Raw genomic sequence first — 16,578 nt, 5'->3', positions numbered from 1 at the left:
GATTCAAAAGTAACTTTTCCTATATATTGGTACATTTTTGGAAGAGAGAGACGTACTGGTACCAAAAATTGCTAATAAGACGCACATCTGATTTCTTTTAACTACTTGGTTTGAGACACACTACAATAGGGAGCATGTCGGTTATATGAGATTTTTATTTGATTGGAATTGATAAAATGAATCTTTTTAAAAGATATCAAATTTCACCCTCATTTTTCAGTGGAGATAATCTCTGCCGCCTTCTAACACTCATTTAACGTCAACAACACTAATAATTTAACACTTTTACAAGAAAGAATGAGTGAGGAATGTTTATTTTTCATGCTGTACATTATTATGATGTGATGCCTGAATTCACTTGACGGATTTTAGGGTTTTATCTTTCATGTAAAGTTTTTTTTTTAATTGAACATATCCGGCCTACTCAATGTCCTAGTTGTGGAAAAAAGCTAATTGTTTAGTAAAAGCTGCTTTGTTAGCTCAAAGCAGGAGTTTAGCATAGTTCTAAAGTAGTGTGTCATATCGTATGCTTTTCTTATTTACATCCTGTTCACTTTGTTTGGCCACTGTGAGTCAAAGCAGCCTAAACATTTAGCCACTGGACATTTCTCATACATTCTGATGTCAGTTTGATGACATAATGATGTATAATGTGCACAGATGGTACTGTGTCAGGAAGTACTGAAAAATCAATATTTGAATGTTGCCACATAATTTTGTGTATTTAATCACTCCGTATGTAAACTTTCCCGCATGATTCTCCTAAAAGACAGCACCTTAAAGGAACACTTCACTTCATTTGGAAATAGGCTCATTTTCCAGTTCCCCTAGTTATGTAACTACAGAAGAGTCAAGTTTTAACTAGGAAAAATATCGAAACTCTTTGGTAATTTTTTGAGAGAGATGCTAACGGTCTAATCAGATTCAATAATCTATGCTAAGCTATGCTAAAAGTGCTACCTCCAGACCCGGACATCGGCTGAATGGATTCGAAAACGGTAAAACTCAACAGTTTAACTCTAGGGGAACTGGAAAATGAGCCTATTTCCAAAAAAGTGGATTGTTCCTTTAATTACTAATCCACATATTGTGTGTGCGATTGACTGAATCAATTTGTCGTCTGTAGCTTTAAACGCTCCAGCTCTTCAAAGTAGGATGGATTCTGATTGGCTGTCAATGTTTTTTATCATTTATCAGCTGGAAAAAATTGTTCTGAAAGTGATTCCAATGACATTGTTCCTCTGTGTCATTATCTTATAGAGTTAGAGCAATTATTAAAACCTTTTATAGTTATCGTTATTGTCCTTAGTGTAAACAGCCCGTAAGGCCTTGTTCAGAAGCAAAATAAGCATTTTTGGCGTATCAGATTTGTGTAGTGTAAACAGAAAACAAACAAACCGGATTCACATCACATTCGTGAACAATTCAAAATCTGAACTCTCAACAGTTAGTGTAGATCGTATTTCCAATTCGTTTTTTAGCCTCATTCGGGACGAGATGTAACGGATCTGCTTTCATTCAGTTTGATCAGGATGAAATCCAAATCAGATTTGTGTGCAGTGTGAACAAGGCAATATGATTCTCTTTACGTGGTCGCCACCTGTTTCAAGAACAGCATTCCCGGAGGGATCACGACCCATGAGTGAGGGCCCAGTCCTGCTCCCATCCTGCCTTCATCTTCATCATCAGCATCCTCCTCTTCCTCAACCCCTCTTTCAAACTGACCTCCACTGAGTCCAAATGGCGGCAACAACAAGGGGTGTAAGATAGGCACCTTCCCCAGCCCAAGAGCACCAGAGCTGGGGTACAGCACAGGCCCTGCTCCTAAAAGCGGGCCGAGCCTGGACAGATCCAAGGGGTGACCGCCAAGGGGCCCGGTAAAGGTGTGAGCCCCAAATAAGGTTGTCGCCGCACCTGGCAAGATGAAATGAGCCGCCCCTGGGTAAGATCGACCCATACATCGACCATCAACCGATGATACGCCATCCGATTCCAGCCTGTTGATTCTGGGAGAGGTGGCATGTTCCTGCACTACAGCGTGGCCGTGTGCCTTGATGTGTTTGCGGAGGGAACTGGGGTCGGTGTAGCGCTTCAGGCAGCCCACCATTTTACAGCAGTAGGGTTTGTCCACGTAGTGCGTGCGCGTGTGTTTGAAGCGGTCACTGGAGTTCGAGTAGCGCTTGTTGCAGCCTTCGTAAGGACAGATGTACGGCTTCTCTCCTGAGAGGGCAGAAGAGCAAGAGATAATCAAAGGCTTGTACTGGAGGAATGCAGGGGTCGAGACAGCTGAGGTCCGTCAGGGACGACCAGACGGCACAGGCCTGTAGAGACCTGTCATTTAGTGTGGGGAAATGGTGATGTGTCTGAATGTCAGAGGTGTTGTGAATGTTAATGTTTTTTAGAATGTCAAAAGTACTGGTAATCTAGTATTAAAAACGTAAATACAAATCTAATTCTACAATTCATTCTACAGACTCAAATTGGTAATCAGAGCGCTGATTACATTTTTTTAAAATATGAATTAAAATTACATAGATTTATAAATATAAAAATATATTAAAAATATACCATTACATTTTTTTAATCAAATAAAATCATGTAGATTTATCAATATAATATATATATATATATATATATATATATATATATATATATATATATATATATATATATATATATGTATATATATATATATATATATATATATATATATATATATAATATATATATTTTTTAAAACGTGTATAATTATGTATACAATAATTATTTATTTAGTTGTGATTAATTATTAAATAATTTTAAATTCATAATATTATTATTAATAAGAATAATTATTAAATCAAATAATTTAAGTACTTTTATTTAACATTGATCGCTTTTGTATTATTATTTTATTTTATTATTGTTTAATGTTGACATTAATATGTATGTTTTTAAATATTAGTATTCAATAGGCTATATGTAATATTCAATTACTAATATTATTATTAATTTATTATTAGTATTAATTCAAATAATTTAAGTACTTTTATTTCACATTGATCGCTTTTGTATTATTATTTATTGTAGTATTCTTTAATATTTACATTAATATGTACATTTTTAAATATTAGTATCCAATAGGCCTACTGAAATTTCAGTATTGTGGAAACCCTATATATATATATATATGTAATGTGTGCCATATTATCTGTGTGTGCATATTTGATATTTCACACACAAAAGCTGCTTTCTTATTGCAAATGTGTGGATCTCACCTGTGTGTGAGCGTGTGTGTATTTTCAGGTTTTCCAGGCGGGAGAAGCTCTTGTGGCAGGTAGGACAGTGATGAGGTTTCTCATTGGTATGAGTCCGGATATGAATTAGCATCTTGTACCTGCGTTCGGGAACAAATGGATCCCGGATTAGTGCTCACCTACTGTACACACAGCACACACTGTCCAAGAAAGAGCAAACATCCATTATACTTTGTATCTCAATATCTCGTGACAGCTTTAGATGCTTAGAATTAAATAATCATTCATTTTTATATATATATATATATACAAACAAACACACACACAAACACACACACACACACACACACACACACACACACACACACACACACACACACACACACACACACACACACACACACACACACACACACACACACACACTTTTTGCAAATATATCTTGAATTCTTTTTTTTAATTTATTTAAGCATTAACCTCACCTAATTTTGCTTTTAAATAATGCTTAAATGCCATTAATTCTCGTATGTTGTCTGACCTGGCATTAAAGCCTCTTCCCTTGCGCGCGCAGCCCTCCCAGTGGCAGCAGTATCCTGAATTCTTCTCCGGTTTCACATGTGAGTCATTCACATGGTCCACCAGGTCCTGCAGGCTCTCGAACAGCAGATGGCACTACAGAGTTAAGACAGAGAGCGCAGGAGGAAAAGAGAGGAACAGAATGTCTGAATAGCGCTTTTATTATTTAAAGGTGCTGTATGTCTTTTTTTTTTTTACTGTACTAAAGCACAAAAATACCATAAATGTTTGCAGAGATTTAGGAAACATGCTAAGTTCACATATGTTTCTCAGAAAAACAATGCTACAGTCAGGTATTCTACTTTGAAATGTCCAATACAAAATTAGCATCAACAATGCTAGGATGTTGTGGGTGGTTCGTCAAAGTCCCTTTAAAGGATTAGTTCACTTCAGAATAAAAAAATCCTGATAATTTACTCACCCCCACATCATCCAAGATATTCATGTCTTTATTTCTTCAGTCGAAAAAAGAAATTGAGGTTTTTGATGAAAACATTACAGGATTTTTAGTGGACTTCAAAGGTTATTAACGGGTTGAAGGTCCAAATTGTTTCAATGCAGCTTCAAAGGCTCTACACGATTCAAGCCGAGGAATAAGGGTCTTATCTAGCCAAAACGATCGGTCATTTAAAAAAAACAAAAAAAAAAACACACACACATTTATATACGTTTTAACCACAAATGCTGGTCTTGCACTAGCTGTGATGCGTGGGCCACGTGTTACGTAATCACATTGAAAGGTCACGCGTGACGTGGGTGGAAGTACAGACCTAGTGTTTACAAAGCAAACGTGCAAAGACTAAGTCAAACGCCCTTTACAAACGTCAGGTTACCGCCTGACCTTTCCAAAGTGATTACGTAATGCGTGAAGTCGTGGACGTGCAGGACGAGCATTTGTGGTTAAAAAGTATATAAATGAGGTTTAGAAATGACCAATCGTTTCTCTAGATAAGACCCTTATTCCTCGGCTGGGATCGTGTAGAGCCTTTGAAGCAGCATTGAAACTGCAATTTGGACCTTCAACCCGTTGATAACCGTTGAAGTCCACTATATGGAGAAAAATCCTGTAATGTTTTCATCAAAAACCTCAATTTCTTTTTTCGACTGAAGAAAGAAAGACATGAATATCTTGGATGACGTGGGGGTGAGTAAATTATCAGGACATTTTCATTCTGAAGTTATTTCACTCGGCGGCCATCTTTGAAACACCTCTCGGGCAATTATTTCAGTCATGCAAGAGCTTTATAGTTAATAGTTATCGTTCTTGGAGTGAAAGTCTATTGGATTTTTGTGCATTTTATCACCCAAATATTGTAATATGTCATATCACTTATGACTCACGTCCATTATTTCCTTTTTTTATAATACATTTGCACTGTCCTTGTTAATGTGTTTCTCTTGGAAACCGATTATGGCATTTAATTTAGTCATCAACCTCATGATCATGGATCAAAACAGTAAAACAGGCTCTCTGTCACTCACCTTCAGCCAGCGGCAGGCCAGCTGCTCGTCACTAGAGGGCTCAGGGGAGTGCCGACCAATCAGCATCGAGGAGGGCAGGCGCAGGGCACCCTCTGCACCAATGGGCAGGAAGAACTGGAAACCTGGAGGAGGAGAGGCGCTGTCCTCCTGATACGTGGTACTCTCGGATTCCTGTGAGTAGAAGAGCGTACAGTATGTGTCAGTAATTCATTTCTGAATCATGCCCGACTCATCATGGCTGGGGAGTAGACCACCTCATGCTTGAACAAGTCCGAACATGTTCCCAAAGAAACGGTTCAGATCAGGACACTGTGTGAGACTGGACTGAAATGAAGTAGTGTGTAGGTGAATTGAATTATGGGACTGTGCATAAGGCAGAACGCAGAACGCAGAAGAAACAATATATACTACAACACAGAATTTGATTCCTCCCAGTGATTTGAATCATTAGAATTATGGAAGCTTGTTTCCGCCACAGAATAAAACATTTTAAAAGATAATTGCGGCTTTTTATCTCACAATTGAGAGTTTACATCTCGCAATTCGGACTTTATTTCTCAGAACTGCAAGATACAAAGTCAGAATTGCGTGATATAAACTCACAATGCAGACTTTTTTCTCGCAATTGCGTGTTATATCTCTCGCAATTCAGACTTTATAACATGCAATTGCGACTTTATAACTCGCAATTCTGACTTTATATCTCCCAATTATATGTTATAAAGTCAGAATTGTGAGATATAAACATGCACTTCTGAGAAAAAGTCAGAATTGCGAGTTTATTTCTCGCAATTGCGAGTTTCTCACAATTGCGACTTTATATCACGCAATTCTGACTTTATAACACCCAATTGCGACTTTATATCACGCAATTCTGACTTTATATCACGCAATACTGAGATAAAATGTCAGAGTTGTGAGAAAGTCGCAGTTACCTTTTATATTTTTTATTCTATGGCGGAAACAAGCTTCCATAGTTTACCACAAAAACTCAAGACAATTTTATTTCAATTAATTTACTGATTTTAGGCAAAAAAGACCCTGGTAACACCAGTAACATGCATATAGGCTTTAGAGTCATGTATTGTTCAGCAAGCAATTTTGTTCAAAAACAATAAAGCTGTGGGAGTTACTCACTGAGGCCAGCAGAGGCGCTGTGGGGCTCCAGCTGGCGCCGCTGTCTATGGGAGAGGGTGGCGAGGGAGAGGAGGATGGAGACAGACTTAGATCCACAGCTGTGCATGATGAAGAGTCTGACATGTCCTTATCAGCTGCATCTGGAGAGAAGAAGAGAGCAGTTACATTTTTAAACCAGTAGGTGGCCAAGAGACTATCTAATCGGCTGCGTCCGAAAACGTAGGCAGCTGACTTGTTGTCTCACTGCCCTATCAGGCAATGAGTTTGCTGGCAGCGTTTGCGCTGTTCCACACAAAACTGATTTCGGACAGACTTCTGAGGCAGCGTAGCGGTTTAATGATCTACAGAAAAATAGAACGAGGTTTGGTGAAAACTAAGCAAATATTTCATTGCTACAATAGTGATTTCTTGCTAGAAATGACACCAAATGTGGAATACATTGGTCAAAAACGTATATTTACACACAAACTGGCCACCAACCGCAACTTTTCGACGCATCTTTATTTTCTAGTCAACTGTCGTGGAATAGAAACCACAGGATTGTGGGATATCAAAGACGGTGAAGGATACATCTATGTTGCCTTCAAAAATCGATCAGATGAAGGTGTCCTGAGACATTGGATTCGGTCGTACCTTGAGGCCTTCCTACCTTTCAATGATTCCTCCGAAGGCAGCATTTTTAAGTATTCGGATGCATTGAGTCACTGAATCATTCATCACTGAAGCAATTAGTTCAAATCCACTGATTTTTTCAGGCCCTAAACAAGGTGCTGACTAGGTGTGTAACAATTAACACATTTTCTCGAGAGGCCCATAAAGTGCTCAAATATGTGCGCAAGTCTTGCGCTTGAACGGACAAATTCACACAATAATTACGTCGACATGCCCCGTCTTGGCGAGTATCCTAGTAAACATAGTAGGTTAGTACTTTAGCAAACATAGTACTTTATTCAATCTCTGTATTGAAAACTGATGTTAGATTCCTAAATGAAAAACACTGTTTATTTTATTTGTATCTTTGCTCTATTGTATTTATTTGTGCTGCTGATTGTAGTTAGATTAGATTATTTTGTCTATCTTCATCTGTGTTTCGATGATGAATCTTACAGTTTGGAATGACATGAGGGTGAGTAATTATTCATTATTAATCATTTTTGGATGAATTAACCCTTTACCGTGAACTAACAATACTTGTAAAGCCTTTTTTAAATCTTGTCTTATGTGAATTTATACATACAGTATGCCAATGTTTAATAGGCTATTACTATAAAGTGATGTAGCATCATTAAGAACTAAGATGATCTAACAATCGACTGAAGTTTTTTTTCTTTGCCCCCACTCTCTGACCCCCTGAATCGTCTAGAATCGAATAATTTTTTATGAGCAAAAATAGTTCTTAAATGGAATTGAAAACCTATGAATTGTGAACCGAATCGATTAGCTGTCTACTCTACACAAAGATTCACACCGCTAGCTTCATCTATACAGTCTTGTTATGTAGTGGTTTGTTTGGTTGACTGACCAGGACTCGTGGACTTGTGCAGTGCCCGGGATATTCGGGCTCGAGAAAAGTGCAGCGGGGCACAGATGGACGTTCTGAGCGTCCTGTCAGGGCCAGAGGGAATCTTCAAGTCCAGGGGCTCGTCCAGCGACAGCATGGCTTCGATCCTGAGGAAATCGAACCATATTATTATAATGTTACCGACTTCACGGTGGCACCAACACCGAGACTGCAGTGATTTCGCACTTTGTTTTGTTTTTAAGTAGGAAATACCCTCTCTCTTACACACACACGCAGACACACTCCCACACACGTGCAGCTCCACTTCAGCAACTGTAAGTCATTTACATTTCTTTCTGCCAGACAGGTCACGCACACACACACACACACACACACACGGAAGCAGTTCATCACACCAGCAGCCACACTGCAGTCAAAACATGCAGAACGCATTACAGAGATATATAGATCTGAGTTCTTTCTTTCCTTCATTCCTTTTTATTGTTTATTTCAATGTGTAGTTAAAATAAAAGATCTCAAATGTTTGGACCCGCTGAATGACTTCTCTCCTGCCTTGATGTGCATTACATCAATATTCATCTGACCATATAATTAATTTCTTCACTTGCACAGGAATGAGGAAACACGGCACCTTTAAAACACCCCCACATTCATCATTGCCCAAAGTTATCTTTTTCTCGCAGAGAACATTTCCTTAACTGTTGAAATGTCGATCTTCCTGCAAACACTTCTGGTTTTCATGTACTTCTGCATGCTTTCTTTTCCTCATTCCTCTGGTTTGCTCTCTCTCTGTGATATTACACAGTATTGCAAAAGCTTTGAGTGCTGAACACTTCCCCTAGTCTCCTCCCTCGCTCGCTCTCAGTCGCTCGCTGGCATGGGGGTTTGTTTTCAACTTCTTCCTCGAGCTCCACCCTTACTTTCTGAGCTTCATATACACACTAACAATGAGACATACTGTACAAACACCACACAAATGTTGCACGCATTTCTGAATGTCGACCTGCCGGTAACATTCAACAGGTTTTAAAAATGGGAAGCTGCCTTTCAATAGCCCTGTTTCCATCCGCCTATTTTTATGCACATTTTGGGATATCGCATAAAAAAACACAATGGAAATGCAGAGATGCACATAAATTCTAAAGATTTATTTATATTATTATTTATTCTTTTAATTTCGGCGTGAAATACCACCCAGAAATGTATTTTAAAAATCTACGTTTATAAGTGTAATCTCCAGACAGACAAGCTCAAGGTCTCTCTTTCTTGTTCTCTGTTTCTCATTCCTCCACATTTGCAAGTGTCTGTAATTCTGGCCCTTTCACTTCTTTAGTTGACTTGCAGTGGGTGATCATTCCTTTCCTACTTCTCTTTTTCACTCCCTCCTTCCAAATCTCAGTGATGCAATCCCATTATTTAGCTTGCAATCTCAGAGTCTGGCATGAGGAAGAGAGACAGAAAAAGAAAGAATGAGAATGGAGTGCTAGTGCCCCAAATACGATGTATATATATTAGGGCTGGGTGGTATAAGTTTGTGCGATATATCTAAGTTTTTTTATAAACGACACATAATGATGCAAGAACACCGTTTATATCGATATACAGTAGCTTGATATTATCAGCGCATCTGAAAAATACACTGTAAAAAAAAGTTGCTGCCCTAAATTTTTAAGTACAATCAACTTGGAGGTTTAAGTCATCTCAACTTAAAGGATAATTCCGGTATTTAACACCTTGAGTCTATATTGTAGTTTGTTTTGGATGAACAAGAGTGGTGGACAATATTTTTTTGACAATGGTTCCTCTCTCGAGTTTTTGACTATAAAAGAATTGGCCATGGACCCATTTAACATTGGAGTCAATGGGCATGTCCGAAAATGTCATTAAAACAGCCTTTAACATTAGTTTTCAAAACTGTGCAACTCACCGAGTGATTAGTGATGGTAGTTGATGTTCCAGAAACAAAAAGTGTTGCGAAATACAGTTTCTGTCGTGTTTTATTCGTCATTTTGTAAAATCCCATTGAATTCTGTTGAAGGACTGAGTGCTCGTTATTATAAATGCGCTAACGGAAACGGAAAGGGGGCTGTTTACATTTGGTCGATGTAGTCTTTTTGCTCGCTTCCGTTTCTCATAAGGCTAGCGAGCAGAGCAACTGTGCTCCGGGAGAGTAAGCCAAATAAACAAACAAAACCTTGAAAATATTGAAATACGTGACCACTGACCAGTGCAATATGAAGTTGAACTCGACTGTGACCGTGAGTGTCCCGCGAGACATAAACATCGGTTATCGCCATCAAGTGGTCGGGAGTGTGCTAACGCTTCAGATTCAAATATTGAGCGGAAGTTACAATAGTTAAAAAATAGTTCCCTTATAGCAAAATAAACGGATTGGAATCATATATTGCGACGATATATTTTTTATAATCATCAACGAACACCACTAACCACTCGGTGAGTTTAACAGTTTTGTAAACTAACATTATTGGCTGTTTTAATGACATTTTCGGACATGCCCATTGACTCCAATGTTAAATGGGTCCATGGCCAATTCTATTACAGTCAAAAACTCGAGAGAGGAACCATTGTCAAAAAAATGTTGTCCACCACTCTTGTTCATCCAAAACAAACTACAATATAGACTCAAGGTGTTAAATACCGGAATTATCCTTTAAATTACATTAAACTGACTTGTATAACTTATAAAAAAAAGTTAAATTCCTAACTTATTTTAATGAGTTAAAGCAATGTAAAAACACATGTTGTCCTAACTCATTGGTCATATAATATTTTACAGTGTAGTGGAAGACACAGATTGAGCCGATTATGCTGAAGTCCCGTGATTAAAAAAAACACTCTCTTCCATTCATCCATAACAGGATGAGGGTGGAGAGCAAAACACAGCTAAATAATGAATCACTGATGAGGAAGAAACAACAACATCCTACAGAAGGCAGTGAGCACCACATCGCTCCCTCTCTCTCTTTTTCTTCATCACTCCTTCTTCACTCTCCACCCCCCGCGTCTGGCAGCAGGACAAGGTCAACATAGCCTCCCCTCCTCTAAAATTCCCATTCCTTCTTCTCTCCTTCTCTCTCTCTCTCCGTATAGTCTGTCATCCACACACACAAACACACACATTCCTCTGGCCACAGCAGATTCACTCAATTTGTTTCCACTGCGCTTTTAAGTGTACATTAGAAATGCAAAGAGAGAGCCAAGCTCATAAACAATAACAAGAAGCAGCTGCGGAGCGAGCGCGGCAATCGTTGCGCAGTTTCTCCAGCGACACGGAGCAGAGAGGAAGTCTGGGAGAACGACGCGGCCGAGAATCAGATGGACGGCGTGGATTAAGTGCAATTCGAAATTCTTCAGACATCATTTTCTCTCCTCTCGCGCTCTCATATTTCTCTTTCTCTTGCTCGCTCTTAGCTTTTCCATGCCTTTCCTCCTCCCCTTGGATTGCTCATGATTCGTAAAGGCCTCCAGGAACTCCGTCCAACCTCAGACTCAAGCCAAAGGGGGGAGAGAGATTGAGAAAATAGAATGAGACATAAGGGTTGATGAAGAGAAAAGGGAGGGAGGGAGCTCAGGAATGAATTCTCTGTGTTTCTTTTGGAAATTAACATATATTGCTCAATGGCGTGAGTGTGCAAAGCGTTCTTGTATAGGTAAAGTTTAGGACAATGTCACGAGGAACTACTGGAGACAAAGAATTTCAGAAGCAGCCATTGGTGGTTGGCGTTTCACAAGACAAGAATGTGCGGTTTCATCTCTCCTTTCTGCTTTCCTCACCCATTCTCTCCACTGAACCCAACGAACCTCAATGCAAGTGAAAAAAAACCACATTATAAGTCAAAACAGAAGTATTACGAACACATCGGTGAAAAATCACAGTGAACAATGTCTCACGACCCACTGAAACATTCATGCACATACTCCCCAGCCACACACATTCAGCCACAATCTGTCTCTCATTCCATTCCTCAGACTCTGTTAATATTGCAGTTCGTTGCATCAGGACTGGGCTTGGCGTTGCACCGAGAACCTCCCAAAGTACTGCCATAACCACCATAGACACTGAGCTGGACTCAGCAAACACCCACATATTCGGATTAGCAATCATATGGGCTTTTCAATAACCGATTCTTTTGACGCACATTTGATAGCTTCTGCGATATATGTAAAAGTGAATGTACCTTAGAAAGGGTAGACGCCATATTATGCATATAAAAAAACTCAAAACACGGCTTGCGAAAATTAGATATGAAATAGGACCTTCAAACAGTATGATCTATTGAACATATGTAGATCTATACCTCACATCCTCATTTTCATTTGAGAAAAATAAACCTGTTAAAAGGTGTTGTATGTAATTATTTTGACTGCTTAAGCACAAATATGTATAAACATAAGATGTTTGCAGAGATTTAGGAAACATGCTTAGTTCACTTCTTTGTTTCTCTGAAAACCAAATCTACTTTTGAAATGTTTGTTCTGTGTCAAAATGTCTGTTTTTGTTTTGGACTTTGTGATCCCGCCCACTGCCAATTTACCCAAAAGTATTTAGACACCCCGGGTTGCCAGTTGGCAGAACACAGCGTATTGTAGCCATGGAAGCCAGAAAACAAACTGGGTCAGAGATTGCAGATTAAAAGCACAGGTATCCATCTAAAAAGCTTTATGACCAGAGGCTTATTAAAATACAGATAAATCAACTTACACTGTAAAGCTTGTCGCCTTCATTGCCAATTGCGCTCACTCCTGTTGCGTGTTCTCAATCTAGCAACCCGCATGAGCGAAGTATCTAAGGAGGAGGGGGCTGGGAAAACATCCCTCTCAAATATTTTGAATTTATATTGCAGTACCTAATTCAACCACTAGCCCTCAATATTACATACTGTCACCCCTTTTTGAGATATAGACATGAAAATGCGCTTCACTTAAATTGTTGTAGTTCATGAATGAAGAGAAAGCACTACAAAAAGTTAAAGTGTAAACATTTATAGAAGATTAAGTTTGCTGTAAAACAAATGTGTGTAACTTAACCCTTTCGCACGTACGATCACACCCGTGTGATCAGTCTTGGCTGGTCCCTGGAGCGTACGATCACACCGGTGTGATTAGAACGGTCAGCGCATCACGTGATCAACTGCTAAATTCAAATGTGCTTTCGCGCGTTGGCTGGCGCTGAGCCAGAGATGGACGTGCTCGCGCTTGTCATATATCACAACTATTCAGTGTTTTCAACCACATAATGTTTATTTTAGGTTTCAGGCATTTAAAATCACATAAGTACTAGCAAACCAATGAATTTGAGTTTGTAAAATACACACAGATGTCTATTGAAGCGCCAATAATAATCCTTTCCATCATAATAAGACTACATGTTTTATTCATATCAGATACACAATGTGTAAGTAGCTTTACATTTTACCCTATTCTTCTCCCAGTTAACCTGCCACTTACTTTCATGTATTTCGTGAGAAGTGGAGGAATTGACGTGTTGTAAATCCAGCACAAACTAACATGGCGCCGCCCATCGCGCATACAGCTCAACTAACGCGATCGTTATAAAAGTGTTTAAACAACCAAACACATCCACATGCACATATTTGACAATCGGAATATCTGTGTTTCATGCTATATCTAACATATTTTTGAATATTTTGAATCAAAAAGAGAAAATTGCATAAAAGCAGATCATCATTCATTCAGCGCTGTGTTGTGTTTGCGCTGTGTCACGTGACAAGCAATGACGCGTCACCATGGAAACGATAAAGTGACAGGTTCTAAATAACGGTCGCCTTGAAAAACTCACGCTGGGGGGTCAGTTAGAATATTTTAAACTTACGTGTGAAAGGGTTAAAGGTGGGGTATGTGATTTGCAAAACGGCCGGTAGATTTTGAAAATACACAACTCAAATGGTCCTACCTTCTTTCCTTTGACTCCACCCATTCAAAGAACATGGACCAATCAATGGTACGACCGATTGATTGACACACTTACTGTCCAATGATTCTAGGTGGTCTTGGAAATGATTGGCTGGTGTTTTTTGAGTCCTGCCTGCTCCACAGATGATTAAATTGCTTAATTTTTATTTCAGTGCTTCTAACTCAGTGGCTGTAAGTGAGTTAGGAATAGGATTTTAAGTGATTTTGAAAAAATGGCCAAAAAAGAGAATTACATACCCCACCTTTAACATCATATTTATTTTATAAAAGATATATTTTACTAAATAATTTGGAATCTAAAATTTATAGAAACTCAAAGCCATGTCTAACCAAGTTGCGTTCCAAATTTGAGGTTGATATCACAAAAATTGTAGCTTGGCTCCGCCCTCCTACGTACTTCCGCGCAATTTTCATTTTCCTTCAGTACGTCGTCTGGGTTTGCGGTATATTCGCGGGTTTTCTCCGGACAATTTTTACCTGTCCAATCAGCGAACAGAGGGAGTGGCTGAGAACGATGACATTGAGGTCGTGCGCTAGTTTGAGTTGTAGTTTCGTCCCGACCAAACGTTAGTTTATAGTTTTAAACTTCAACAGAGTACCCGCCTTCAATGAAGTTAACTCTTGTCAATGGGGAGTGGCCAGACTCTCTGTACAAATGAAATGTACGAGAGTCTGGTAGAACCAGGCTACAAAAATTGAGCCTGCTAAAAGGTTTTAAATACAGCGTCATGGTAGCTTCTAAGTTAGCTATTCTAAGTTAGCAGCTTAGCCTGCACAGCATAGCGTGAAGTGATTAGCCACAATGTAGGCTATCACAATAAGGCAGGATATGATATTTATTTACCCTAACATAAAAATAAAATAAACATCAGGACTGCAACAAAAAGTGTCTTATGGCGTATGATGTTTAGGGGGTTTATTTCACAATAATGGACTGCTGACTGTAAATTAGCCAACTTTTCACACACCTACCGAATAAAATCATGAACAAACATTAAATATTTTAACATGTGCAAAGAAAGAGACCACATATAGCCTAATACTTGAAATGTGAAACTAACACAGTTAGAATATCTTTGTAGGAGACTGGGGGGGGGGGGGGGGGGGGGGGGGCATTATAAAAAAATATTTGACGTGGAATGTCACAACTGATCAATCAGAATCAAACATGAATATTTATTCTAAAGCCTTACAAAGTAACATGATATTACAGCATCTGGAACACAAATAGACCCACTAGCTCAGGTGTCCTCCATTCACACCTGTAGCTGCCCTGGCATGATCATAATCATAAGTTATATAACACCAGGTGGTCTCTATTTATGACGGAGTCTGTTTATCAAACCCATTTGGGCTTCAATATCTATTAAGAAACTGGGTCAGACTGTCTGGATAAAACTTGAGCAAAATAACACACACACACACACACACACACAACCCTAATGTTTTTCTACAGGGGTGCCGATACATTTTGTGTTTGTCCAGATGCACGCGACATGCCCGGCGGTTTTTACCTCAATAATGACGTTCCGTCGGATTCCGAATACGTGACCCGCTGAGACGACTTGAAGAGCGCGCGCGGTCGGTTTAACGCTTAGATTAAAACGCCAGATGTCTTCATCAAAAACACTCCTGGATCCAGTTGACCATTTCTAACTCACGCACAATGCGAAATTGTTTAGGCTAAAAACGTAAACTGTTCGTTTAAGGTAACAGCATATAGCCTACAATTGTCGGGAAATATTATGTCAAGTTACGATAAATCGTTCCTAAATAAATACATTTAAGGAGCATCGCTTGCTTACGACGCCTGTCTACTGTCTCCCGGCTTCTTCCTCAATCTGAAAAAGAGACGGAGGGAGAGGGAGGAGAATAAGACAGAGGGTGGAGGACATTAAATGATGATTCTTTATTTTTTCCTCCAGATGTGGTCTCTCTCTCTCTCTCTCTCTCTCTCTCTCTCTCTCTGATCACTGTAGTATTCTCCCTCCATCCCGCCCTGCTGTGTGACCCCGCCCCCATGGAGACGTAGCGTGAAGACGTCTGTCTCGCGTCGTGAAAACTCTCGAATTCGGTCGAAGTGTCTTGTCATAGCCTTATCCTCAACTCAACTCTCATTTTGCTTGTGTGAAGAAAAAAAAACAGTTCCAGGTTGCTTACTTTACAGCCATTCATTTTTGTAACATGTTGGATTTGTGCTTTAGTCCGACATTTGTTAATCATAACAAAAAGTATTTTACTACATTCATATAGGCTACCATATATAATGTATATGCATGCTTTAAAGTACAATAATACCATGCTGTAGCTATATGCATTATGGTAATACTGGCACTTTTAGCACTTTTTTGTTAGTGTAAGCATCCAGTCAAGTCCAGGGATGGGCTAGCTCGGTCCTGAAGGGCCACAGTCCTGTTAGCTCCAACCCCAATAAACTCACCTTTAGTCTTCTAGTAATCCTGAAGACATTGATTAGCTTGTTGAGGTGTGTTTGATTAGGGTGGGTCCCTCCAGGACCCAAGTCAATAGAAGCACCATCTGGTGGTCACTTGAGATACTGTCTAGAATTAAAGTCCCCATGAAATCAAAATGGACAATTCGTTTTTTTGTTGTTTTTTTGTGTGTGGAATACTGGAGTATTTACTATAAATGATTAATCTGTACACATTA

At 39.2% G+C, this 16,578-nt stretch overlaps 1 protein-coding gene across 2 annotated transcripts; it reads right to left on the bottom strand.

The window, feature by feature from the left end:
- Nucleotides 1-798: 798 nt before the first annotated feature.
- On the bottom strand, nucleotides 799-15,773 carry glis2a (GLIS family zinc finger 2a). 2 transcript variants are annotated; one of them, XM_079592384.1, is made up of 7 exons: nucleotides 15,423-15,773; nucleotides 7,954-8,099; nucleotides 6,432-6,571; nucleotides 5,295-5,465; nucleotides 3,775-3,908; nucleotides 3,258-3,376; nucleotides 799-2,220 (listed from the first exon to the last, which is right to left on the bottom strand). In XM_079592384.1, exons 2-7 carry the CDS (start codon nucleotides 8,087-8,089, stop codon nucleotides 1,586-1,588), a joined length of 1,335 nt encoding a protein of 444 aa, XP_079448510.1. In that variant the 5' UTR covers nucleotides 8,090-8,099; nucleotides 15,423-15,773; the 3' UTR covers nucleotides 799-1,585. The 2 variants fall into 2 exon arrangements, with proteins under 2 accessions (XP_079448510.1, XP_079448511.1); XM_079592385.1 differs by lacking the exon at nucleotides 15,423-15,773 and adding an exon at nucleotides 8,653-8,741 and having other exon boundaries at nucleotides 1,199-2,220.
- Between the last annotated feature and the right edge of the window lie 805 nt (nucleotides 15,774-16,578).

Source organism: Phoxinus phoxinus (assembly GCF_949152265.1).
Source record: "Phoxinus phoxinus genome assembly, chromosome: 20".
Classification (NCBI taxonomy): Eukaryota; Metazoa; Chordata; class Actinopteri; order Cypriniformes; family Leuciscidae; genus Phoxinus; species Phoxinus phoxinus.
The sequence above is the reverse complement of the archived record's forward strand: the minus strand, read 5'-3'. Positions and strand labels throughout refer to the sequence as shown.